The 25,453-nt window shown below is 47.0% G+C and overlaps 2 protein-coding genes across 2 annotated transcripts in view; both read left to right on the top strand.

The window, feature by feature from the left end:
- The window catches only part of LOC109882361 (semaphorin-3D), a 33,884-nt gene extending 27,901 nt beyond the window's left edge, over positions 1–5,983 (top strand). The window contains exons 11-12 of the mRNA XM_031803201.1: positions 3,347–3,480; positions 3,579–5,983. Coding sequence (XP_031659061.1) covers positions 3,347–3,480; positions 3,579–4,019 — 575 coding nt within the window. The 3' untranslated portion in view covers positions 4,020–5,983. The remainder of the gene's footprint in view (positions 1–3,346; positions 3,481–3,578) is intronic.
- A 2,102-nt stretch (positions 5,984–8,085) lies between these two features.
- Positions 8,086–25,453, top strand: part of LOC109882358 (DDB1- and CUL4-associated factor 1) — a 42,516-nt gene continuing 25,148 nt past the window's right edge. Inside the window, exons 1-13 of the mRNA XM_031802595.1 lie at positions 8,086–8,251; positions 9,034–9,161; positions 9,366–9,516; positions 10,109–10,222; positions 11,438–11,575; positions 11,910–12,404; positions 12,592–12,789; positions 13,120–13,221; positions 15,336–15,494; positions 19,652–19,831; positions 22,470–22,679; positions 23,083–23,252; positions 24,809–24,933. Of these exons, the coding sequence (XP_031658455.1) occupies positions 9,049–9,161; positions 9,366–9,516; positions 10,109–10,222; positions 11,438–11,575; positions 11,910–12,404; positions 12,592–12,789; positions 13,120–13,221; positions 15,336–15,494; positions 19,652–19,831; positions 22,470–22,679; positions 23,083–23,252; positions 24,809–24,933 (2,155 nt within the window). The 5' untranslated portion in view covers positions 8,086–8,251; positions 9,034–9,048. The remainder of the gene's footprint in view (positions 8,252–9,033; positions 9,162–9,365; positions 9,517–10,108; positions 10,223–11,437; positions 11,576–11,909; positions 12,405–12,591; positions 12,790–13,119; positions 13,222–15,335; positions 15,495–19,651; positions 19,832–22,469; positions 22,680–23,082; positions 23,253–24,808; positions 24,934–25,453) is intronic.

Below are 25,453 nucleotides of genomic sequence, written 5' to 3'. Positions count from 1 at the left end.
TCAGACCGTGCCCCCCCCCAGAACTCTGAATCAGACCGTGCCCCCCCCCAGAACTCTGAATCAGATCGTGTGTCCCCCAGAACTCTGAATCAGATCGTGCCCCCCCCCAGAACTCTGAACCAGATCGTGCCCCCCCCCCCAGAACTCTGAATCAGATCGTGCCCCCCCCAGAACTCTGAATCAGATCGTGCCCCCCCCCAGAACTCTGAATCAGACCGTGCCCCCCCCCAGAACTCTGAACCAGATCGTGTGTCCCCCCCAGAACTATGAATCAGATCGTGCCCCCCCCCAGAACTATGAATCAGATCGTGCCCCCCCCCAGAACTCTGAATCAGATCGTGTCCCCCCCAGAACTCTGAATCAGACCGTGCCCCCCCCCAGAACTCTGAATCAGACCGTGCCCCCCCCAGAACTCTGAATCAGATCGTGCCCCCCCCAGAACTCTGAATCAGATCGTGCCCCCCCCCCAGAACTCTGAATCAGACCGTGCCCCCCCCCAGAACTCTGAACCAGATCGTGTGTCCCCCCCAGAACTATGAATCAGATCGTGCCCCCCCCCAGAACTATGAATCAGACCGTGTCCCCCCCAGAACTCTGAATCAGATCGTGTCCCCCCCAGAACTCTGAATCAGACCGTGCCCCCCCCCCAGAACTCTGAATCAGACCGTGCCCCCCCCCCAGAACTCTGAATCAGATCGTGTGTCCCCCAGAACTCTGAATCAGATCGTGCCCCCCCCCAGAACTCTGAACCAGATCGTGCCCCCCCCCCAGAACTCTGAATCAGATCGTGCCCCCCCCAGAACTCTGAATCAGATCGTGCCCCCCCCCCCAGAACTCTGAATCAGACCGTGCCCCCCCCCAGAACTCTGAACCAGATCGTGTGTCCCCCCCAGAACTATGAATCAGATCGTGTCCCCCCCCCAGAACTCTGAATCAGACCGTGCCCCCCCCCAGAACTCTGAATCAGATCGTGTGTGTCCCTCCCAGAACTCTGAATCAGACCGTGCCCCCCCCAGAACTCTGAATCAGATCGTGTGTCCCCCTCCCAGAACTCTGAATCAGATCGTGCCCCCCCCAGAACTCTGAATCAGATCGTGTGTCCCCCTCCCAGAACTCTGAATCAGATCGTGCCCCCCCCAGAACTCTGAATCAGATCGTGTGTCCCCCCCAGAACTCTGAATCAGATCGTGTGTACCCCCCCAGAACTCTGAATCAGATCGTGTGGCCCCCCCAGAACTCTGAATCAGATCGTGTGTCCCCCCCAGAACTCTGAACCAGATCGTGCCCCCCCCCAGAACTCTGAATCAGACCGTGCCCCCCCCCAGAACTCTGAATCAGACCGTGCCCCCCCCAGAACTCTGAACCAGACCGTGCCCCCCCCAGAACTCTGAATCAGATCGTGTGTCCCCCAGAACTCTGAATCAGATCGTGCCCCCCCCCAGAACTCTGAACCAGATCGTGCCCCCCCCCCAGAACTCTGAATCAGATCGTGCCCCCCCCAGAACTCTGAATCAGATCGTGCCCCCCCCCCCAGAACTCTGAATCAGACCGTGCCCCCCCCCAGAACTCTGAACCAGATCGTGTGTCCCCCCCAGAACTATGAATCAGATCGTGTCCCCCCCCCAGAACTCTGAATCAGACCGTGCCCCCCCCCAGAACTCTGAATCAGATCGTGTGTGTCCCTCCCAGAACTCTGAATCAGACCGTGCCCCCCCCAGAACTCTGAATCAGATCGTGTGTCCCCCTCCCAGAACTCTGAATCAGATCGTGCCCCCCCCAGAACTCTGAATCAGATCGTGTGTCCCCCTCCCAGAACTCTGAATCAGATCGTGCCCCCCCCAGAACTCTGAATCAGATCGTGTGTCCCCCCCAGAACTCTGAATCAGATCGTGTGTACCCCCCCAGAACTCTGAATCAGATCGTGTGGCCCCCCCAGAACTCTGAATCAGATCGTGTGTCCCCCCCAGAACTCTGAACCAGATCGTGCCCCCCCCCAGAACTCTGAATCAGACCGTGCCCCCCCCCAGAACTCTGAATCAGACCGTGCCCCCCCCAGAACTCTGAACCAGACCGTGCCCCCCCCAGAACTCTGAATCAGACCGTGCCCCCCCCCAGAACTCTGAATCAGACCGTGCCCCCCCCCAGAACTCTGAATCAGACCGTGCCCCCCCCCAGAACTCTGAACCAGACCGTGCCCCCCCCCAGAACTCTGAACCAGACCGTGCCCCCCCCCCAGAACTCTGAACCAGACCGTGCCCCCCCCCAGAACTCTGAACCAGACCGTGCCCCCCCCCAGAACTCTGAACCAGATCGTGTCCCCCCCCAGAACTCTGAACCAGACCGTGCCCCCCCCCAGAACTCTGAATCAGACCGTGCCCCCCCCAGAACTCTGAACCAGACCGTGCCCCCCCCAGAACTCTGAATCAGACCGTGCCCCCCCCCCAGAACTCTGAATCAGATCGTGTCCCCCCCCCAGAACTCTGAACCAGATCGTGTGTCCCCCCAGAACTCTGAACCAGATCGTGTGTCCCCCCAGAACTCTGAACCAGATCGTGTGTCCCCCCAGAACTCTGAACCAGATCGTGTCCCCCCCAGAACTCTGAACCAGATCGTGTCCCCCCCAGAACTCTGAATCAGATCGTGTGTACCCCCCCAGAACTCTGAATCAGATCGTGCCCCCCCCAGAACTCTGAATCAGATCGTGCCCCCCCCCAGAACTCTGAATCAGATCGTGTGTACCCCCCCAGAACTCTGAATCAGATCGTGCCCCCCCCAGAACTCTGAATCAGATCGTGTCCCCCCCCAGAACTCTGAATCAGATCGTGTCCCCCCCCAGAACTCTGAATCAGATCGTGCCCCCCCCAGAACTCTGAACCAGATCGTGTGCCCCCCCCCAGAACTCTGAATCAGACCGTGCCCCCCCCAGAACTCTGAACCAGATCGTGTCCCCCCCAGAACTCTGAATCAGATCGTGTGTCCCCCAGAACTCTGAATCAGACCGTGCCCCCCCCAGAACTCTGAATCAGATCGTGTGTCCCCCTCCCAGAACTCTGAATCAGATCGTGCCCCCCCAGAACTCTGAATCAGATCGTGTGTCCCCCTCCCAGAACTCTGAATCAGATCGTGCCCCCCCCAGAACTCTGAATCAGATCGTGTGTCCCCCCCAGAACTCTGAATCAGATCGTGTGTACCCCCCCAGAACTCTGAATCAGATCGTGTGGCCCCCCCAGAACTCTGAATCAGATCGTGTGTCCCCCCCAGAACTCTGAATCAGATCGTGTGTACCCCCCCCAGAACTCTGAAGCAGTGACATAACTTTTAACAGCTCCTGTTTCCTGCCTTCCAGGTTCTGAGTCAGTGGAGCTGAAAGTGATCTATGGGGTGCAGAGCAGCTCAACCTTCCTAGAGTGTATGCCCAGATCCCAACAGGCTACAGTCAAGTGGACAGTTCAGCCGTCACACACTCGCACTAGCAGAGAGGTGAGGGAACATTGATCTTCTCATTCATAATTGAACCATTGGCTAATATTCATCTAATAATAAACTTTTTTTTGTCTTGCCCTGCTGTCCTTGTTCAGCTGCTCCTGAGCGAGGATCGTATGGTCCACATGAAGCGGGGTCTCCTGGTGCAGCGGCTGGAGCCAGGGGACGCTGGCCTCTACACCTGTACCACCCTGGAGCACTCCTTCTCCCAGGTCCAGGCCCGCTACAACCTCCAGGTTATACCCCAGCAGAGCATGACAGCATCCCAGGCCAGGGCATCTGATCCTGGGGCCGGAGGGGCAGGGCTGGGGGGGGGCCCTGGAGGTCCTGGGAGCCACACCCAGAGACACACCAAGCTCCTCAGGAACTATAAGGACCTGCACATGGTGGGCATGGCTAGCATGAGCGCAACCGAGTACTGTGAGCAGCTGTGGTACCGGGAGAAGAAGAAGCTACGCCAGTTGAAGTGGAAACAGACCCAGGTGGACAACGGCAAGGCCAGGGTGCGACGGCACGACTCCACCCCACTACAATGACCGGATGGGGATGGGGATGGGGATGGGGTTGGGGATGGGGATGGACAGAGATGTGGGCTGCATCCCAGTTCTCCGCGGTTTCTCCTGATATGTGCACTTTCACGCATGGATATAACAATGGTATAAAAACTCCATCCAGCCAATGCTTACACCGAGCCTATGCCTTGAAATCCATGACAGGTAGTGTGCAAGTGCACACTTCATGTACAAGGGTGGAGAATCAGAAAGTAGCCTTGGAGATAAAGAGAATGTATGAACACACAGTAATACAGCCTTTATTTGAACAGACAAAACATTAAGAACACCTTCCTAATATTGAGTTGCACCCCCCACCCCCCCCCACCCCTCTTTTCCCTCAGAACAGACTCAATTTGTTGGGGACGTGGACTCTACAAGGTGTCGAAAGCATTCCACAGGGATGCTGGCCCGTGTTGACTCTAATGCTTCCCACAGTTGTGTCAACTTGGCTGGATGTTCTTTGGGTGGTGGACCATTCTTGATACACATGGAAAACTGTTGAGCGTGGAAAAAACCCAGCAGCGATGCAGTTCTTGACTCACTCAAACCGGTGCGCCCGGCACCTACCTCCACACCCCGTTCAAAGGCACTTAAATATTTAGTCTTCCCCCTTCACCCTCTGAATGGTACACATACAGTACTGATCAAACGGTTTAGAACACCGACTCATTCAAGGATTTTTTCTTTATTTTTACTATTTTCTACATTGTAGAATAACAGTGAAGACATCAAAACTATGAAATAATACAAATGGAATCATGTAGTAACCCAAAAACTAAAATGTGTTACATCAAAATATATTTTATATTTGAGATTCTTCAAATAGCCACCGTTTGGATTTAACAAGTGACATCAACAAGGGATCATAGCTGATCTCCTGGATTCACCTGGTCAGTCTATTCAATGGAAAGAGCAGGTGTTCCTAATGTTTTGTCTACTCTGTGTATTAGCTTAATATTGTTATTATCAGTTAACCTTTGTCCCACAGAATAATGTGTATGATATGATATTTTAGATTTACATTACTCCTCAATCATCCCCTGTATTCTGTGTAGACAGGATTTTGACCCGCAACGTTTGTTATTGCGCTCTGGACGAGTGAGTTTGTTACCAAATAAAAACAGGACAGACCGTTCTCTGCCACATGTGTTGAGGGGGACGGGGTTATTTGCTCCATCATCACAACCACAGGTGTTCTGGAACTTCAGAGCTGTGAGGGGAAATGAGTTGGGCCACTCTGTTGCGCAACCAAGGATGTTCCCTTCATCTCCTTCCTTCCTTCCTTCCTTCTTTCCTTCCTTCCTGGCAGAGTAGAGGAGAAACATTTCATTTCCTGGTCCTGTGGACAACAACATTTGAAGAGTTGATTTTAGATAAATTCAAAAATAGTTTATTTCAGATGTATATAACAATTGTTTTTGTTTGTTGCAAAACACTATATATACATTTAGTATTTAGCTGGAATGGAATGTTCCTAAGCTTTATATGTAGCATACAAATTCCAAAAGAGTTTATTTACAAAACACTATATCCATCCATTTTCCCATGTGTTTTTTTATATTCCATCAGAAATAAATGCTTATGGGGTACTACCTTTGTGTGAAGTATTACTGTCCTCGTAGATGTTCAATGTGTATAACAATTGGTTTAGTTAGTAAAGAGCTGTATATCCAGTGTTTAGCTGGAATGTTCCTATCCTGTATATTTCACTTAGATATTCAACACATGAATCTAGCCTCATTCTATAGTGTTTTGGTTAGAGTTAGGTCTCATCCCAAATGACACTCTGTTCCCTATATAGTGTACAAATTGTGACCAGAACCCAGATCTCATATTATTGTATTAAATTCTGTTTAACTACAGTATATATATATATATACACATGTATATTTTTGGATGTATCATTTGTACAGCTCTTTATTAAAAATAAAAAATAAATAAAGTAATTATTTGTCACATTTGACTGTGTACAACCTTGCAGTGCCATTTTTTTTCTCTGAGAGTGAGGCGGATATATCTCGTTATGCAACCAAAATGTGATGGTTTGTCTCTCTGAACCCATCTAGTGATAGTTTAAATTTTTTTTATATACAGACAGATAAACCTGAAGGAAACATACAAACATTGATCTAATTCCAAAAGATGTTTGGCTTTGAAGCTGTAGCGTTACAGATTCCTAGATTGAAATGTATAGGTCATTTCAGATTGAGCCGACATATGAATATGTTTACTGTGAATGCCTTCTCCATGCCTTTACATTTCAATTACGCTGAAGCTGAACTTCCTCAGTGCACATTGAATAGAGCCCTCAGGCTAACATTTCTAGACGGTATGGGATCCTGTATCAATTAGGCCGCTGGTTGAATAGTCAGTCTGTCAGACAAACCTCAGACAGGGCTGTGGACAGTGTGGTTATTTTTGACTGGGAAAATCAAAGGTTCTCAGCATCTGGAGAGAATGAACACACGCGCACACACACACACACGCACACACGCACACACACACACAAACCCGCACACACACACACACACACACACACACAGAGGGGCAGGTTTTCCTCTAACTCTTGACCTGAGCTTTCCTCCTTTCAGATTTCTTTAAACACTGAATGGCTTTCGAATAGGTATCGAGTGTTCCTGAATGTTTCAGTCTTGACTTAAATCTGTTTTGAAATCAAAGATACGGTTTGAATATTTTTTGGTCCATGACTCCAAAACAATTGACTGAGCTTGAGGAATTTTGACCCCCCCACCCCCAAAAGACTGTCCAGATGAATCCTGGTGAAAGCTTTGATCCCTTATTGATGTCACTTGTTAAATTCACTTCAGTCAGTGTCAATTAAGGGGAGGAGACAAGTTAAATAAGGATTTTTTAGGCCTTGAGACAATTGAAGGGGTGGGGGGTGCAACTCAATATTAGGAATGTGTTCTTAATGTTTTGTACACTCAGTGTATTTTGCCCTAAGAGTTGTGCAAAGTTGGTAGAATCTTATTCACAATGATTCACAGCTGTAATGGCTGCCAAAGGTGCTTCCACCAGATAGGGTGTGAAGACGTGCGATTAAGAAATCTTTGTTTTGTATTTTTTTTTAAAATTAATTTAGAAAATTTTCTATAATTTGATAAGCCCTGGTAATCAGCACAGATCGCATAATTCAACAGTAGTGTGACCGACCGGGTATCAAACCCTAGTGCAAACGACTGTACATACAAAAAATACGAATTTCCAACGTCTTGTGTTCACTGAATGGACATGTTCCACCGTGTGACTTGTTGTTTATCTTATAGTTATCACCATCTAGTGTTGGTTTTTTGTACACTACACAACTGACTTGTTGACGTGTCATTTGTTTTTCATTATGTAGTACAGTCATCGTTTAATAAGCACGGTTTCAGTTTATTTATCCTATTTATGTGTACGTTATCTTTATATATGAGTCAAAGAAGTATATTATAAAGCTGTACGGGACCTTTTTCAGTGAGACACCCTTCCAGTAGCTACTAGTATGTTGCTTCTCTACACATCACGAAGGGGAATGGTTTGGTGATTCATTAGCATAAAATGTAGTATCATAATTTCATGTCATAACGCCTTTCTTAATGGAGGTAAGACTGCTATGTTAAAAAGAACGATTGATTTCAGAATTTGGACACATTACCTCTCTCTTCGTGAGATAGGTCTACACATTGTTGAACAAACTAAATAATTGCAAGTATGACTATAATTTAAAAGCCACCCATTCACATACAAACAATTGATTATCTAAGTAAATAAACTCGATAATATATTCCTGAATGAACATCCCGCAAACTGACACTGTTCATGTCATGATGACTAACCATTTAGACAAAAATATATATATATAATTTTTAATCACACGATTGTAGTGAATGTTTTAAAAAAATGTTATAATAATAAATAAAAAAATCTATAAATATCTTCCTAATAATAAACGAAGTATAAATACAAAGTTAGAACGATAATAAGGAGATAGAATGGAGCGGAATAAAACGTCGATGACGTCATCAAAAGTCGCCATGTGTCTGTGACGTTTCCAGCGTGCCGCCGTGAGTGAAGTTTGCGAAATAAACATGTGAAACTTTCGCTTATATTAATAGATCGTTTCCACCCCCCCCTTCATACCAACCACCCTATTCGTCAAATTCACAACAATACGTTTGAGCTACAGTTGTCTTCTGCAACTTCAAAAAAAGGTAGGCAATCCAGGTGTTTAAAAGCAGTGCACTTGAGTGATCCTGTCGTGACACGACTCCCTTGTTTTTCGGTATGAGCGACTCGTGCGTGCTCGGTAACGTTTGCTGGCTTGTGTTGGGAACACATTGTTAAACAACCCAGTGATCTGATAGTGTACTAAGTGCCTAGCTATATACGCCGCACCTAGTATGAGTTAGGAAGAAATCAAAAGCAGCCTAGCTTGCTACGCTAATTTACCTAACAGTTGGCTGGGAACGTTATTTACGCCAAGTTGTTTCCACACAAACACAATGCTAGCGTTAGTTAGCCACCTGTTGGATGACTTTTTGCTAGCTAGAGCTACCACATTGACACACTTATCTTGTTTCTCTCCCAACTAACTACTCGTTAGTTAGACATCTAACTGCTTAACTAACTAGTTACGCAGTACTCCTGCTCCCCGTCTAATGACTAGTTAGGTTACGTCACGTCGTTTGTCCATGTAACTAATTATCCAGTTTAAACGTGACTAGTAAGCTAGATCAAACTGCGTTGATCAGTTCAGACATCGACATCGAGTAGCTAACGAGTGACTAGCTACTGTTTTCACTCTTAACGTTAATCTAGACATTTGCAGAGAGTGAAATGTCAGGATGACATTCAAGATCTAATATCAGAGTCTGGGTAAACAGGGTTGTAAACACACGTCGAGTTGTCGTCTCTCATGTACCATCTCAGAACGTAATCATCCTGTATTGTACATCTTCTCTTTCTCTCTCTCACTGTGCCCTCCTTCTCTCAGGTAAAAAAAAAAAACATGGCCTCTCCTGCTGTGCTGGTGGACGCCAAGGCAGAGCTGACCTCTCTGCTGGACCAATGGGAGACGGAGCAGCAAGGAACCACTGACGACCTGGTCTCCATCCTCACCAAGTCAGTAACACCAACTAGCTAATAATGGAAAAGACTAGTGGGAGACTTCAGTGGATTTACTGGCAATGTATTTGTTTTGTATAGGCCTGTTGCTGTTGTGCTGTTTAGGTCCATCCGTTGCTGCTGCGTAGACATGACAAAAGTCATCTTCTATTCTTCATATGACAGACAGTTGATAATTCATGTTTTCTTTGCGTGTGTTAGAATCTCTGAGCTGGTAGAGCGCGAGACAGAGGAGTATCATAAAGCTGATCCTGATCCGTTTGATGACCGACATCCAGGACGAGCAGACCCAGAATGCATGTTGGGACATTTACTCAAAATCCTCTTCAAGAATGACGACTTCACAAACGCGGTAAGAATCGGGGCTACTGTCAATACAAATTGAACTACACTTCTATTACGTTAATTAGACTGCTGAGGCCTGTGACTGTGTTAACCCTGTGTCTGACCTCTCCCTCTAGTTGCTGAATTGCTATGTGATGACCAGTAGAGAGCTGTGTGTTAACACTGAGTCTGACCTCTAGTTGCTGAATAGCTATGTGATGACTAGTAGAGAGCTGTGTTAACACTGTGTCTGACCTCTCCCTCTAGTTGCTGAATAGCTATATGATGACCAGTAGAGAGCTGTGTGTTAACCCTGTGTCTGACCTCTAGTTGCTGAATAGCTATGTGATGACCAGTAGAGCGCTGTGTGTTAACCCTGTGTCTGACCTCTGACCTCTCCCTCTAGTTGCTGAATAGCTATGTGATGACCAGTAGAGAGCTGTGTGTTAACACTGTGTCTGACCTCTCCCTCTAGTTGCTGAATAGCTATGTGATGACCAGTAGAGAGCTGTGTGTTAACCCTGAGTCTGACCTCTGACCTCTCCCTCTAGTTGCTGAGTAGCTATGTGATGACCAGTAGAGAGCTGTGTGTTAACCCTGAGTCTGACCTCTCCCTCTAGTTGCTGAATAGCTATGTGATGACCAGTAGAGAGCTGTCCATGAACACGGCTGCGTGTCGTCTGCTACAGAACATAATGCCAGGTCTGGAGACAGCTGTGGTGTTCCAGGAGAAGGTACTGTACTGTCATTCAGACAGCTGTGGTGTTACAGGAGAAGGTACTGTACTGTCATTCAGACAGCTGTGGTGTTACAGGAGAAGGTACTGTACTGTCATTCAGACAGCTGTGGTGTTACAGGAGAAGGTACTGTACTGTCATTCAGACAGCTGTGGTGTTACAGGAGGAGGTACTGTCATTCAGACAGCTGTGGTCTTCCAGGAGGAGGTACTGTACTGTCATTCAGACAGCTGTGGTGTTACAGGAGGAGGTGCTGTCATTCAGACAGCTGTGGTGTTACAGGAGAAGGTACTGTACTGTCATTCAGACAGCTGTGGTCTTCCAGGAGGAGGTACTGTCATTCAGACAGCTGTGGTCTTCCAGGAGGAGGTACTGTACTGTCATTCAGACAGCTGTGGTGTTACAGGAGGAGGTGCTGTCATTCAGACAGCTGTGGTGTTACAGGAGAAGGTACTGTACTGTCATTCAGACAGCTGTGGTCTTCCAGGAAGAGGTACTGTCATTCAGACAGCTGTGGTCTTACAGGAGGAGGTACTGTACTGTCATTCAGACAGCTGTGGTCTTACAGGAGGAGGTACTGTACTGTCATTCAGACAGCTGTGGTGTTACAGGAGGAGGTGCTGTACTGTCATTCAGACAGCTGTGGTGTTACAGGAGGAGGTACTGTACTGTCATTCAGACAGCTGTGGTGTTACAGGAGGAGGTACTGTACTGTCATTCAGACAGCTGTGGTGTTACAGGAGGAGGTACTGTACTGTCATTCAGACAGCTGTGGTGTTACAGGAGGAGGTACTGTCATTCAGACAGCTGTGGTGTTACAGGAGGAGGTGCTGTCATTCAGACAGCTGTGGTGTTACAGGAGGAGGTACTGTACTGTCATTCAGACAGCTGTGGTGTTACAGGAGGAGGTACTGTCATTCAGACAGCTGTGGTGTTACAGGAGGAGGTGCTGTTATTGTCAATCTCCTAGCATCCTTGACTAGCTCCATTGCCCCCCCCCCGGTCATAATATTATTTTGGGGGGGCTAATCTAGAAGGAGCGCTGCTGTCATTTGTATCTAAAAATCATAGTTAGAAATCTAATTGAATCCATTATGGAAACAAGTAGTTTTTTCCTACACGGACACAGTCCCCTTGTGAATGTTGTACAGCCCTGTTTTGAACTGCTGTGGATGTGTTCTCTAGACTAACTGTCTGTGTGTGTTGAAACAGGAGGGTCTGGTTGAGAAGCTGTTTAAATGGGCCCAGGAGGCAGAGCAGCCTCTGTGTATCTATGCTACAGGGCTACTGGCCAGAGCGATGGAGAACCAGGAGATAGCTACCAACTACAGGGATGACAACTCTAAACTGGTTAGTGTACACAGGCACACGTTGTTGTTGTTGATGTTTTTTGTTGTTGTTGATGTTTGAGATGTTGTTGATGCTTTTGTTGTTGTTGATGTTGTTGATGATTGAGATGTTGTTGATGTTTTTGTTGTTGATGATTGAGATGTTGTTGATGTTTTTATTGTTGATGATTGAGATGTTGTTGATGATTGAGATGTTGTTGATGATTGAGATGTTGTTGTTTGAGATGTTGTTGTTGATGTTTGAGATGTTGTTGTTGATGTTTGAGATGTTGTTGATGTTGATGTTTGAGATGCTGTTCATAGACGAGGCTTCAATGTAATCCTTGGTGTCTCAGGTGCCACTAATGCTGATGCGGCTGCGTGAGCTGCAGGATAAAGACTCAAAGAGTCGCCAGGCCTTAAAACACCCCAGTCCAAAGAAGGCATCTCAGTCCCTCCAGTCTGTAGCAGAGGAACCTACAGACAGAGACACCGATGAGGAAGAGGACAGCACATCTCAGAATACAGCAACGGATAACATGGAGGAAGATGAGGAGGAGGAAGAGGAGAAGAAGAAAAAAGAGAGAGGAAGAGAGACAACATGTAGTAGTAGTAGTAGTAGTTGTAGCAGGCCTGCGTGGTCCAGGCCCAAGCCGTCGTTCCACTTGGGTAAGGCCCAGAAGACCAGCAGCTGTGTATCGGTGAAGCCCATTCCAGACCCCCTGTACCAGCCAGGTCCAGGCCCAGGCCCCGAGACCAGCCTGGGAGAGCCTGAAACCAGGGGGCAGGAGTCTGGAGGAGGACTGGGGAGGAAGAGAACAGCCAGGGAGAATGGAAGGAAAGTCAAACAGGTGAGATCCACCAGGCTGTGTCTGAAATAACTTTTCCAATATTTCTGACCAGGGCTTTTTCAGACTCGCACCCTGTTGTTGTACCAGGTCTTGTGTATTGTCTTTGTATACAGCTGCAAATCAAATCAAATCAAATGGCATTTTTTTTTTTTGAGAGATAATTAACCTCTCGTCTGAATCCACACAGAAACTCCACTTCACCACCCCTTCCATGGATCCAGAGAGAGGCTTGTCCTGCTGTACCGGTAGTGACCAGTCTAACAGTAGCTGGTCAGAGATCAGCTCCTGGGTCATTGGGGGTAACTACCGGCTGTACCCCCTCACCCCTGCTATAGAGCAACGCCTCATCCTCCAGTACCTCACACCCCTAGGAGATTACCAGGAGGTAAGGACTGGACCCCTTATCTCTCACTCACACAGATATTAAGGACCCCATCACCACTTAACATTGGTCCCACTTCCCATAATTTGATCCCTGATTTGCATGTATTTGCATTGTAGGTACATGGGCAAGTCCAGTGTTGGTCATACTTTATAAATACTTTATATTTTATAAGTACAAAGTACTTTATAAATTATATACTTTTTTTAAGCCATTCTACATGTTAGTCACTTAACTGGTCATTATAAGCTTTGAATAAATCTATTTTATGTGCTTTGAGGACTTTAACCAACTGTTATGTTCTCACTGACCCCCCCCCCCCCCCCCCTGGAGCTGCTAGCTGTGTTCATGCAGATGGACACCAGAGAGCTTCTTATGCACTACATTGACCTGAAACACACCAACGATGTCCAGCTCACCTTCGACTCACTCCTGGTAATCATCATCATCATCATCACTGATCTCATTATTTAGCATTAGTGCCTCTTTCCAGATCTTCACATGTTTATGGTTAAACATTACCTGTAGAGTAGCGGTAGAGTATTTTTTATTTATTTTACCTTTATTTAACCAGGTAGGCTAGTTGAGAACACCTTTATTTAACCAGGTAGGCAAGTTGAGAACACCTTTATTTAACCAGGTAGGCTAGTTGAGAACAAGTTCTCATTTACGATTGCGACCTGGCCAAGATAAAGCAAAGCAGTTCGACAGATACAACGACACAGAGTTACACATGGAGTAAAACAAACATACAGTCAATAATACAGTATAAACAAGTCTATATACGATGTGAGCAAATGAGGTGAGAAGGGAGGTAAAGGCAAAAAAGGCCATGGTGGCAAAGTAAATACAATATAGCAAGTAAAACACTGGAATGGTAGTTTTGCAATGGAAGAATGTGCAAAGTAGAAATAAAAAATAATGGGGTGCAAAGGAGCAAAATAAATAAATAAATAAAATACAGTAGGGAAAGAGGTAGTTGTTTGGGCTAAATTATAGGTGGGCTATGTACAGGTGCAGTAATCTGTGAGCTGCTCTGACAGTTGGTGCTTAAAGCTAGTGAGGGAGATAAGTGTTTCCAGTTTCAGAGATTTTTGTAGTTCGTTCCAGTCATTGGCAGCAGAGAACTGGAAGGAGAGGCGGCCAGCTACTAGTCATTACCTGTAGAGTAGAGAATAAGGGTTGTTTTTTTTAGCCAGCTACTAGTCATTACCTGTAGAGTAGAGAATAAGGGCTGTTTTTTAGCCAGCTAGTCATTACCTGTAGAGTAGAGAATAAGGGCTGTTTTTTAGCCAGCTAGTCATTACCTGTAGAGTAGAGAATAAGGGTTGTTTTTTTAGCCAGCTACTAGTCATTACCTGTAGAGAATAAGGGTTGTTTTTTAGCCAGCTACTAGTTATTACCTGTAGAGTAGAGAATAAGGGTTGTTTTTTTAGCCAGCTACTAGTTATTACCTGTAGAGTAGAGAATAAGGGTTGTTTTTTTAGCCAGCTACTAGTCATTACCTGTAGAGAATAAGGGTTGTTTTTTTTAGCCAGCTACTAGTCATTACCTGTAGAGAATAAGGGTTGTTTTTTTAGCCAGCTACTAGTCATTACCTGTAGAGAATAAGGTTTTTTTTTTTTTGCCAGCTACTAGTTATTACCTGTAGAGAATAAGGGTTGTTTTTTTAGCCAGCTACTAGTCATTACCTGTAGAGAATAAGGGTTGTTTTTTTAGCCAGCTACTAGTTATTACCTGTAGAGAATAAGGGTTGTTTTTTAGCCAGCTACTAGTTATTACCTGTAGAGAATAAGGGTTGTTTTTTAGCCAGCTACTAGTCCTTACCTGTAGAGAATAAGGGTTGTTTTTTTTAGCCAGCTACTAGTCATTACCTGTAGAGAATAAGGGTTGTTTTTTTAGCCAGCTACTAGTTATTACCTGTAGAGAATAAGGGTTGTTTTTTAGCCAGCTACTAGTTATTACCTGTAGAGAATAAGGGTTGTTTTTTTAGCCAGCTACTAGTTATTACCTGTAGAGAATAAGGGTTGTTTTTTTAGCCAGCTACTAGTTATTACCTGTAGAGAATAAGGGTTGTTTTTTAGCCAGCTACTAGTTATTACCTGTAGAGAATAAGGGTTGTTTTTTTAGCCAGCTACTAGTTATTACCTGTAGAGAATAAGGGTTGTTTTTTAGCCAGCTACTAGTCATTACCTGTAGAGAATAAGGGTTGTTTTTTTAGCCAGCTACTAGTTATTACCTGTAGAGAATAAGGGTTGTTTTTTAGCCAGCTACTAGTCATTACCTGTAGAGAATAAAGGAAACGGACTGAAAGCTCAAAGCGACAGGCGGTGCAGAGAAACTCCCTTGGAAACAGAGAAGGGTTAGGAGACTCACAACATGAGTATCTCAATAACCTGACAGTAGCAGATCAGCTGTGTCTGTGTGTCTGTGATAAGACCATTTGAAAGCCCGAACGGCTGGGTTCTGCTCTCATAGAGATAGTGTCTGAATGTTGTTGTAACGGATGTCGTTTGCTCTCTCGCCCTCTCTGCTCTCTCTGTCGCCAGTACCTCGCCTCCCTGCTCCTGCACAAGAAGTTTGCTGCTGACTTCATAGCTCACGGAGGAGTGCAGAAGCTGCTGGAAATCCCCAGACCCTCCATGGCTGCCACTGGGGTGTCACTGTGTCTCTACTACCTAGCTTATAACCAGGACGCCATGGAGAGGGTAGGAGTCATATTCAGTGTCTTGTGAAAGTATCCAAACCCCCCCCTTGGCATTTTTCCTGTTTTGTTGCCTTACAACCTGGAATTAAAATAGTTATTTTTGGGGGGGGGGGTGTTGTATCATTTGATTTACACAACATACCTACCACTTTGAAGATGCAAAATGATTATAATATCATTACAATAGAGCCACCTTTTGCAGCAATTACAGCTGCAAGTCTCTTGGGGTATGTCTCTATAAGCTTGGCACATTTAGCCACTGGGATTTTTGCCCATTCTTCAAGGCAAAACTGGTCCAGCTCCTTCAAGTCAGATGGGTTCCGCTGGTGTACAGCGATCTTTAAGTCATACCACAGATTCTCAATTGGATTGAGGTCTGGGCTTTGACTAGGTCATTCCAAGACATTTAAATGTTCCCCTTAAACCACTCGAGTGTTGCTTTAGCAGTATGCTTAGGGTCATTGTCCTGCTGGAAGGTCAACCTCCATCCCAGTCTCACATCTCTAGAAGACTGAAACAGGTTTCCCTCAATATTTTCCCAGTAAAAAATCCTTAATTCCTTAAATTCTGACCAGTTTCCCAGTTCCTGCCTATGGAAAAACATCCCCCGCAGCATGATGGTGCTACCAGCCGCTTCACTGTGGGGATGATGTTCACGGGGTGATGAGAGTTATTGGGTTTGCGCCAGACATAGTGTTTTCCTTGATGGCCAAAAACCTACATTTTTGTCTCACCTGTCCAGAGTACCATCTTCTATATGTTTGGGGAGTCTTCCACATGCCTGTTGGCAAACACCAAGCATGTTTGGGGAGTCTTCCACATGCCTGTTGGCAAACACCAAGCATGTTTGGGGAGTCTTCCACATGCCTGTTGGCAATCACCAAGCATGTTTGGGGAGTCTCCCACATGCCTGTTGGCAAACACCAAGCATGTTTGGGGAGTCTCCCACATGCCTGTTGGCAAACACCAAGCATGTTTGGGGAGTCTCCCACATGCCTGTTGGCAAACACCAAGCATGTTTGGGGAGTCTCCCACATGCCTGTTGGCAAACACCAAGCATGTTTGCTTATTTTCTTTCTGTAAACAGTGGCTTTTTTCTGGCCACTCTTCCATAAAGCCCAGCTCTGTGGAGTGTACGGCTTAAAGTGGTCCTATGGACAGAGACTCCAATCCCCGCTGTGGAGATTTGCAGCTCCTTCAGGGTTATCTTTGGTCTCTTTGTTGCCTCTCTGATTAATGCCCTCATTGCCTGGTCTGTGTGTTTTGGTGGGTGGCCCTCACTTGACAGGTTTGTTGTGGTGCCATATCCTTTCAATTTTTTTAATAACAGATTTAATGGTGCTCAGTGGGATGTTCAACGTTTCTGATATTTTTTTACAACTCAACCCTGATCTGTACTTCTCCTCAACTTTGTCCCTGACCTGTTTGGAGAGCTCATTGGTCTTCATGGTCTCTCCCTCCTACAGGCGTGTTTGTTACCTGACTGTCTCTCCCTCCTACAGGTGTGTCTGTTACTTGGCTGTCTCTCCCTCCTACAGGCGTGTCTGTTACATGTTACCTGACTGTCTCTTCCTCCTACAGGTGTGTCTGTTACCTGACTGTCTGTCCCTTCTACAGGTGTGTCTGTTACCTGGCTGTCTCTCCCTCCTACAGGCGTGTCTGTTGCCTGACTGTCTGTCCCTCCTACAGGTGTGTCTGTTACCTGACTGTCTGTCCCTTCTACAGGTGTGTCTGTTACATGACTGTCTGTCCCTTCTACAGGTGTGTCTGTTACCTGGCTGTCTCTTCCTCCTACAGGTGTGTCTGTTACCTGACTGTCTGTCCCTTCTACAGGTGTGTCTGTTACCTGACTGTCTGTCCCTCCTACAGGTGTGTCTGTTACCTGACTGTCTGTCCCTTCTACAGGTGTGTCTGTTACCTGGCTGTCTGTCCCTTCTACAGGTGTGTCTTTTACCTGGCTGTCTGTCCCTCCTACAGGTGTGTCTGTTACCTGGCTGTCTCTTCCTCCTACAGGTGTGTCTGTTACCTGGCTGTCTGTCCCTTCTACAGGTGTGTCTGTTACCTGACTGTCTGTCCCTTCTACAGGTGTGTCTCTTACCTGGCTGTCTGTCCCTTCTACAGGTGTGTCTGTTACCTGGCTGTCTGTCCCTTCTACAGGTGTGTCTGTTACCTGGCTGTCTGTCCCTTCTACAGGTGTGTCTGTTACCTGACTGTCTGTCCCTCCTACAGGTGTGTCTGTTACCTGTTACCTGACTGTCTGTCCCTCCTACAGGCGTGTCTGTTACCTGACTGTCTCTTCCTCCTACAGGCGTGTCTGTTACCTGACTGTCTCTTCCTCCTACAGGCGTGTCTGTTACCTGACTGTCTCTTCCTCCTACAGGTGTGTCTGTTACCTGACTGTCTCTTCCTCCTACAGGTGTGTCTGTTACCTGACTGTCTCTTCCTCCTACAGGTATGTCTGTTACCTGACTGTCTCTTCCTCCTACAGGTGTGTCTGTTACCTGACTGTCTCTTCTTCCTACAGGTGTGTCTGTTACCTGACTGTCTCTTCCTCCTACAGGTGTGTCTGTTACCTGACTGTCTGTCCCTTCTACAGGTGTGTCTGTTACATGACTGTCTGTCCCTTCTACAGGTGTGTCTGTTACCTGGCTGTCTCTTCCTCCTACAGGTGTGTCTGTTACCTGACTGTCTGTCCCTTCTACAGGTGTGTCTGTTACCTGACTGTCTGTCCCTTCTACAGGTGTGTCTGTTACCTGGCTGTCTGTCCCTTCTACAGGTGTGTCTGTTACCTGGCTGTCTGTCCCTTCTACAGGTGTGTCTGTTACCTGACTGTCTGTCCCTTCTACAGGTGTGTCTCTTACCTGGCTGTCTGTCCCTTCTACAGGTGTGTCTGTTACCTGGCTGTCTGACCCTCCTACAGGTGTGTCTGTTACCTGGCTGTCTCTTCCTCCTACAGGTGTGTCTGTTACCTGGCTGTCTGTCCCTCCTACAGGTGTGTCTGTTACCTGACTGTCTCTTCCTCCTACAGGTGTGTCTGTTACCTGGCTGTCTCTTCCTCCTACAGGTGTGTCTGTTACCTGGCTGTCTCTTCCTCCTACAGGTGTGTCTGTTACCTGGCTGTCTCTTCCTCCTACAGGTGTGTCTGTTACCTGACTGTCTCTTCCTCCTACAGGTGTGTCTGTTACCTGACTGTCTCTTCCTCCTACAGGTGTGTCTGTTACCTGACTGTCTCTTCCTCCTACAGGTATGTCTGTTACCTGACTGTCTCTTCCTCCTACAGGTGTGTCTGTTACCTGACTGTCTCTTCTTCCTACAGGTGTGTCTGTTACCTGACTGTCTCTTCCTCCTACAGGTGTGTCTGTTACCTGACTGTCTGTCCCTTCTACAGGTGTGTCTGTTACATGACTGTCTGTCCCTTCTACAGGTGTGTCTGTTACCTGGCTGTCTGTCCCTTCTACAGGTGTGTCTGTTACCTGGCTGTCTGTCCCTTCTACAGGTGTGTCTGTTACCTGACTGTCTGTCCCTTCTACAGGTGTGTCTCTTACCTGGCTGTCTGTCCCTTCTACAGGTGTGTCTGTTACCTGGCTGTCTGACCCTCCTACAGGTGTGTCTGTTACCTGGCTGTCTCTTCCTCCTACAGGTGTGTCTGTTACCTGACTGTCTCTTCCTCCTACAGGTGTGTCTGTTACCTGGCTGTCTCTTCCTCCTACAGGTGTGTCTGTTACCTGGCTGTCTCTTCCTCCTACAGGTGTGTCTGTTACCTGGCTGTCTCTTCCTCCTACAGGTGTGTCTGTTACCTGGCTGTCTCTTCCTCCTACAGGTGTGTCTGTTACCTGACTGTCTGTCCCTTCTACAGGTGTGTCTCTTACCTGGCTGTCTGTCCCTTCTACAGGTGTGTCTCTTACCTGGCTGTCTGTCCCTCCTACAGGTGTGTCTGTTACCTGTTACCTGACTGTCTGTCCCTCCTACAGGCGTGTCTGTTACCTGTTACCTGACTGTCTGTCCCTCCTACAGGTGTGTCTGTTACCTGACTATCTCTTCTTCCTACAGGTGTGTCTGTTACCTGACTATCTCTTCTTCCTACAGGTGTGTCTGTTACCTGACTGTCTCTTCCTCCTACAGGTGTGTCTGTTACCTGACTGTCTCTTCCTCCTACAGGTGTGTATGCTGCCGGACAGTGTGCTGTCAGACATGGTGGGCTATGCCTTGTGGCTCCTGGAGTGTTCCCACGCGTCGGGCTGCTGCCACACCACCATATTCTTCTCCATCTCCTTCTCATTCAGAGCCATACTGCAGCTGTTTGACCACCAGGATGGCCTCAGGAGACTAGTTAACCTGGTGAGTAGGGGTGAGAGACGGGGGAGATTGGCTCTGAATGAGAGAATCTTACTGCAGTCATCAGGACAGTCAACCTGGCGAGTAGGGGGGAGATTGGCTCTGAATGAGAGACTCTTACTGCAGTCATCAGGACAGTCAACCTGGCGAGTAGGGGGAGAGACGGGGGAGATTGGCTCTAAATGAGAGAATCTTACTGCAGTCATCAGGACAGTCAACCTGGCGAGTAGGGGGAGAGACGGGGGAGATTGGCTCTGAATGAGAGAATCTTACTGCAGTCATCAGGACAGTCAACCTGGCGAGTAGGGGGAGAGACGGGGGAGATTGGCTCTAAATGAGAGAATCTTACTGCAGTCATCAGGACAGTCAACCTGGCGAGTAGGGGGAGAGACGGGGGAGATTGGCTCTGAATGAGAGAATCTTACTGCAGTCATCAGGACAGTCAACCTGGCGAGTAGGGGGGAGATTGGCTCTGAATGAGAGAAACTTACTGCAGTCATCAGGACAGTCAACCTGGCGAGTAGGGGGAGAGACGGGGGAGATTGGCTCTGAATGAGAGACTCTTACTGCAGTCATCAGGACAGTCAACCTGGCGAGTAGGGGGAGAGACGGGGGAGATTGGCTCTGAATGAGAGACTCTTACTGCAGTCATCAGGACAGTCAACCTGGCGAGTAGGGGGGAGATTGGCTCTGAATGAGAGACTCTTACTGCAGTCATCAGGACAGTCAACCTGGCGAGTAGGGGGAGAGACGGGGGAGATTGGCTCTGAATGAGAGACTCTTACTGCAGTCATCAGGACAGTCAACCTGGCGAGTAGGGGGGAGATTGGCTCTGAATGAGAGAAACTTACTGCAGTCATCAGGACAGTCAACCTGGCGAGTAGGGGGAGAGACGGGGGAGATTGGCTCTGAATGAGAGACTCTTACTGCAGTCATCAGGACAGTCAACCTGGCGAGTAGGGGGAGAGACGGGGGAGATTGGCTCTGAATGAGAGACTCTTACTGCAGTCATCAGGACAGTCAACCTGGCGAGTAGGGGGGGAGACGGGGGAGATAAGCTCTGAATGAGAGACTCTTACTGCAGTCATCAGGACAGTCAACCTGGCGAGTAGGGGGAGAGACGGGGGAGATTGGCTCTGAATGAGAGACTCTTACTGCAGTCATCAGGACAGTCAACCTGGCGAGTAGGGGGAGAGACGGGGGAGATTGGCTCTGAATGAGAGACTCTTACTGCAGTCATCAGGACAGTCAACCTGGCGAGTAGGGGGGAGATTGGCTCTGAATGAGAGAAACTTACTGCAGTCATCAGGACAGTCAACCTGGCGAGTAGGGGGGGAGACGGGGGAGATTGGCTCTGAATGAGAGACTCTTACTGCAGTCATCAGGACAGTCAACCTGGCGAGTAGGGGGAGAGACGGGGGAGATTGGCTCTGAATGAGAGACTCTTACTGCAGTCATCAGGACAGTCAACCTGGCGAGTAGGGGGGAGATTGGCTCTGAATGAGAGAAACTTACTGCAGTCATCAGGACAGTCAACCTGGCGAGTAGGGGGAGAGACGGGGGAGATTGGCTCTGAATGAGAGACTCTTACTGCAGTCATCAGGACAGTCAACCTGGCGAGTAGGGGGAGAGACGGGGGAGATTGGCTCTGAATGAGAGACTCTTACTGCAGTCATCAGGACAGTCAACCTGGCGAGTAGGGGGGGAGACGGGGGAGATAAGCTCTGAATGAGAGACTCTTACTGCAGTCATCAGGACAGTCAACCTGGCGAGTAGGGGGAGATTGGCTCTGAATGAGAGACTCTTACTGCAGTCATCAGGACAGTCAACCTGGCGAGTAGGGGGAGAGATGGGGGAGATTGGCTCTGAATGAGAGACTCTTACTGCAGTCATCAGGACAGTCAACCTGGCGAGTAGGGGGGAGATTGGCTCTGAATGAGAGACTCTTACTGCAGTCATCAGGACAGTTAACCTGGTGAGTAGGGGGAGAGATGGGGGAGATTGGCTCTGAATGAGAGACTCTTACTGCAGTCATCAGGACAGTCGACCTGGCGAGTAGGGGGGAGATTGGCTCTGAATGAGAGACTCTTACTGCAGTCATCAGGACAGTTAACCTGGCGAGTAGGGGGAGAGACGGGGGAGATTGGCTCTGAATGAGAGAATCTTACTGCAGTCATCAGGACAGTTAACCTGGCGAGTAGGGGGAGAGACGGGGGAGATTGGCTCTGAATGAGAGAATCTTACTGCAGTCATCAGGACAGTTAACCTGGCGAGTAGGGGGAGAGACGGGGGAGATTGGCTCTGAATGAGAGACTCTTACTGCAGTCATCAGGACAGTTAACCTGGCGAGTAGGGGGAGAGACGGGGGAGATTGGCTCTGAATGAGAGAGTAGAGGTCCAGTAGTCCCCCTTGCAGTATTCCCACTGCCTAGCTTCTATGTTGTTCCTCGGCTACTGATTCCAGAAGACCGTTGTGATGCCAGAGGACCTTGAAATTGCTTTCCTTTTGTAGCGTCACAGCCCTGAAGGCGCGGTCGCTAAGTTGAATTTGTGAAGAAAACGTTCTCTCGTCAGGACTGTGTTTTTTTGTCCCCTCTGACCCATCACCCAGTGCTGTGTATCCCCTCCCCTCTCTCTCTAGATCAGTACATTAGAGATCCTGAACCCAGAGGACCAGGGGGCCATGTTGAGTGACGACCAGGTGTTCTCCAGCCGTCAGACAGCCAAACACACCTGTATGTGCCTGAGAAGGTACTTCGAGGCCCACCTGGCTGTCAAGGTGGAGCAAGTCAAACAGTCCCTCCAGAGAACTGAAGGGGGCGCTCAAGTTCACCCTCAGCCTTACTACAAGGTAGATTCCCTATTTAAGTGATGTCCTGAGGTGAACACACTAACTAACATGCATTTTAGATATGATCAAGATATGTTACTTAACTTTTGGATGATAAAGATGTATGTATTGATTAGTTTAATAATTGATTATGGATAACAAAGACGGATTGATTGATTTCAGTTGATTGATTAGCTCGATTGGTTTTATAAATTTTTGATTTATTTCACCTTTTATTTAACAAATTCTCATTTACAACTGCGACCTGGTCAAGACAAAGCAAAAGTGTCGACACAAATAACAACACAGAGTTACACCTGGGATAAACAAACATACAATCAATAACACAATAGAAAAATGAAAATTGGTTGATTTTGACTTTATTGATGACTTGTTGTGTGTCTGTGTCCCCCCCCCCCCCCAGTCGTGTTCGTACAGTCATGAGCAGGTGGTGGACATGATCGACTTCCTAATAGACTGTGGACCCACTCAGCTTCACTGGGAACCTGTGGAGGTGTTTCACAAGCTCTCCTGTATTCCCCTCGTGTTACAACTCATCTCCATAGCATGTGACTGGAGGAGTTACTATGGCAGGTAGGTTACCAGTAGTCTCTCTAATTGACCTGATTTTACTATGACAGGTAGGTTACCTGTAGTCTCTCTAATTGACCTGATTTAACTGAAGGAGTTACTATGGCAGGTAGGTTACCTGTAGTCTCTCTAATTGACCTGATTTAACTGGAGGAGTTACTATGGCAGGTAGGTTACCTGTAGTCTCTCTAATTGACCTGATTTTACTATGGCAGGTAGGTTACCTGTAGTCTCTCTAATTGACCTGATTTAACTGAAGGAGTTACTATGGCAGGTAGGTTACCTGTAGTCTCTCTAATTGACCTGATTTAACTGAAGGAGTTACTATGGCAGGTAGGTTACCTGTAGTCTCTCTAATTGACCTGATTTAACTGGAGGAGTTACTATGGCAGGTAGGTTACCTGTAGTCTCTCTAATTGACCTGATTTTACTATGGCAGGTAGGTTACCTGTAGTCTCTCTAATTGACCTGATTTAACTGAAGGAGTTACTATGGCAGGTAGGTTACCTGTAGTCTCTCTAATTGACCTGATTTAACTGAAGGAGTTACTATGGCAGGTAGGTTACCTGTAGTCTCTCTAATTGACCTGATTTAACTGGAGGAGTTACTATGGCAGGTAGGTTACCTGTAGTCTCTCTAATTGACCTGATTTTACTATGGCAGGTAGGTTACCTGTAGTCTCTCTAATTGACCTGATTTTACTATGGCAGGTAGGTTACCTGTAGTCTCTCTAATTGACCTGATTTTACTATGGCAGGTAGGTTACCTGTAGTCTCTCTAATTGACCTGATTTTACTATGGCAGGTAGGTTACCTGTAGTCTCTCTAATTGACCTGATTTTACTATGGCAGGTAGGTTACCTGTAGTCTCTCTAATTGACCTGATTTTACTATGGCAGGTAGGTTACCTGTAGTCTCTCTAATTGACCTGATTTTACTATGGCAGGTAGGTTACCTGTAGTCTCTCTAATTGACCTGATTTTACTATGGCAGGTAGGTTACCTGTAGTCTCTCTAATTGACCTGATTTTACTATGGCAGGTAGGTTACCTGTAGTCTCTCTAATTGACCTGATTTTACTATGGCAGGTAGGTTACCTGTAGTCTCTCTAATTGACCTGATTTTACTATGGCAGGTAGGTTACCTGTAGTCTCTCTAATTGACCTGATTTTACTATGGCAGGTAGGTTACCTGTTGTCTCTCTAATTGACCTGATTTAACTGGAGGAGTTACTATGGCAGGTAGGTTACCTGTAGTCTCTCTAATTGACCTGGTTTTAACACATGCACATTCTTCTGATGAAGACTTCACATATCTCTTTGTTCTTCGGCCAGTTTCTCGCCGTCGTTTTGTTGTCATGACAAAATGTACACGTTGGATAATACCTATACACACATTGTGATTTAAAAAGTATTTTCCCTCCAAGGTCTCGAAGGCAGTTACAGTTATATCTATAGTGATCTGAGATAAAAGTCCTGCTCAGTCTCCTCCTCCCCTTGTCAGTAAGACTGCTGTACCCCCATAGAGATAATACTGTCTTACTTACTGTTCTGTCTACCAGGTCTGATACGGTGCGTTTCGCCCTGGACATCCTGGCTATGCTGACTGTAGTACCTAAAGTTCAGCTGCTGCTAGCTGAGACTGTAGACGTGCTGGATGAAGGAGGATCCACCGTCTGCACTGTCGGTATGTCTCTCTAGATTCTCTATATCTATACTGCTAGGTCAGTCTCTCTAGATTCTCTATATACTACTAGGTCAGTCTCTCTAGATTATCTATATACTACTAGGTCAGTCTCTCTCTAGATTCTCTATCTATACTACTAGGTCACCCTCCAAGGCGTTTCTAGTCAATCACCAAACATTGCTATTTGTTTAATTAGTTTCTTGCTGCTGGCGGCAGGCCTCGTGCCAGGAAGGAAGTGTTCCCTTTTTTGAACCATTAAACATTTTGAAATCTCGCAGTATCAACTTAGCTGTACATTCGAGACTTTTTATTATTTACAGTCCATGACTCAACGAATACAGCAAAGAGTTCTATATTCTCCATCTATAATACTAGACCAGTCGCTCTATATTCTCTATATCTATACTACTAGACCAGTCGCTCTATATTCTCCATCTATAATACTAGACCAGTCGCTCTATATTCTCTATATCTATACTACTAGACCAGTCGCTCTATATTCTCTATATCTATAATACTA

The sequence above is a fragment of the Oncorhynchus kisutch genome, linkage group LG1 (genome assembly GCF_002021735.2).
Source record: "Oncorhynchus kisutch isolate 150728-3 linkage group LG1, Okis_V2, whole genome shotgun sequence".
NCBI classification, from domain to species: Eukaryota; Metazoa; Chordata; class Actinopteri; order Salmoniformes; family Salmonidae; genus Oncorhynchus; species Oncorhynchus kisutch.
Note: the sequence above shows the minus strand (reverse complement) of the source record. Positions and strands in the feature narration are given on the sequence as shown.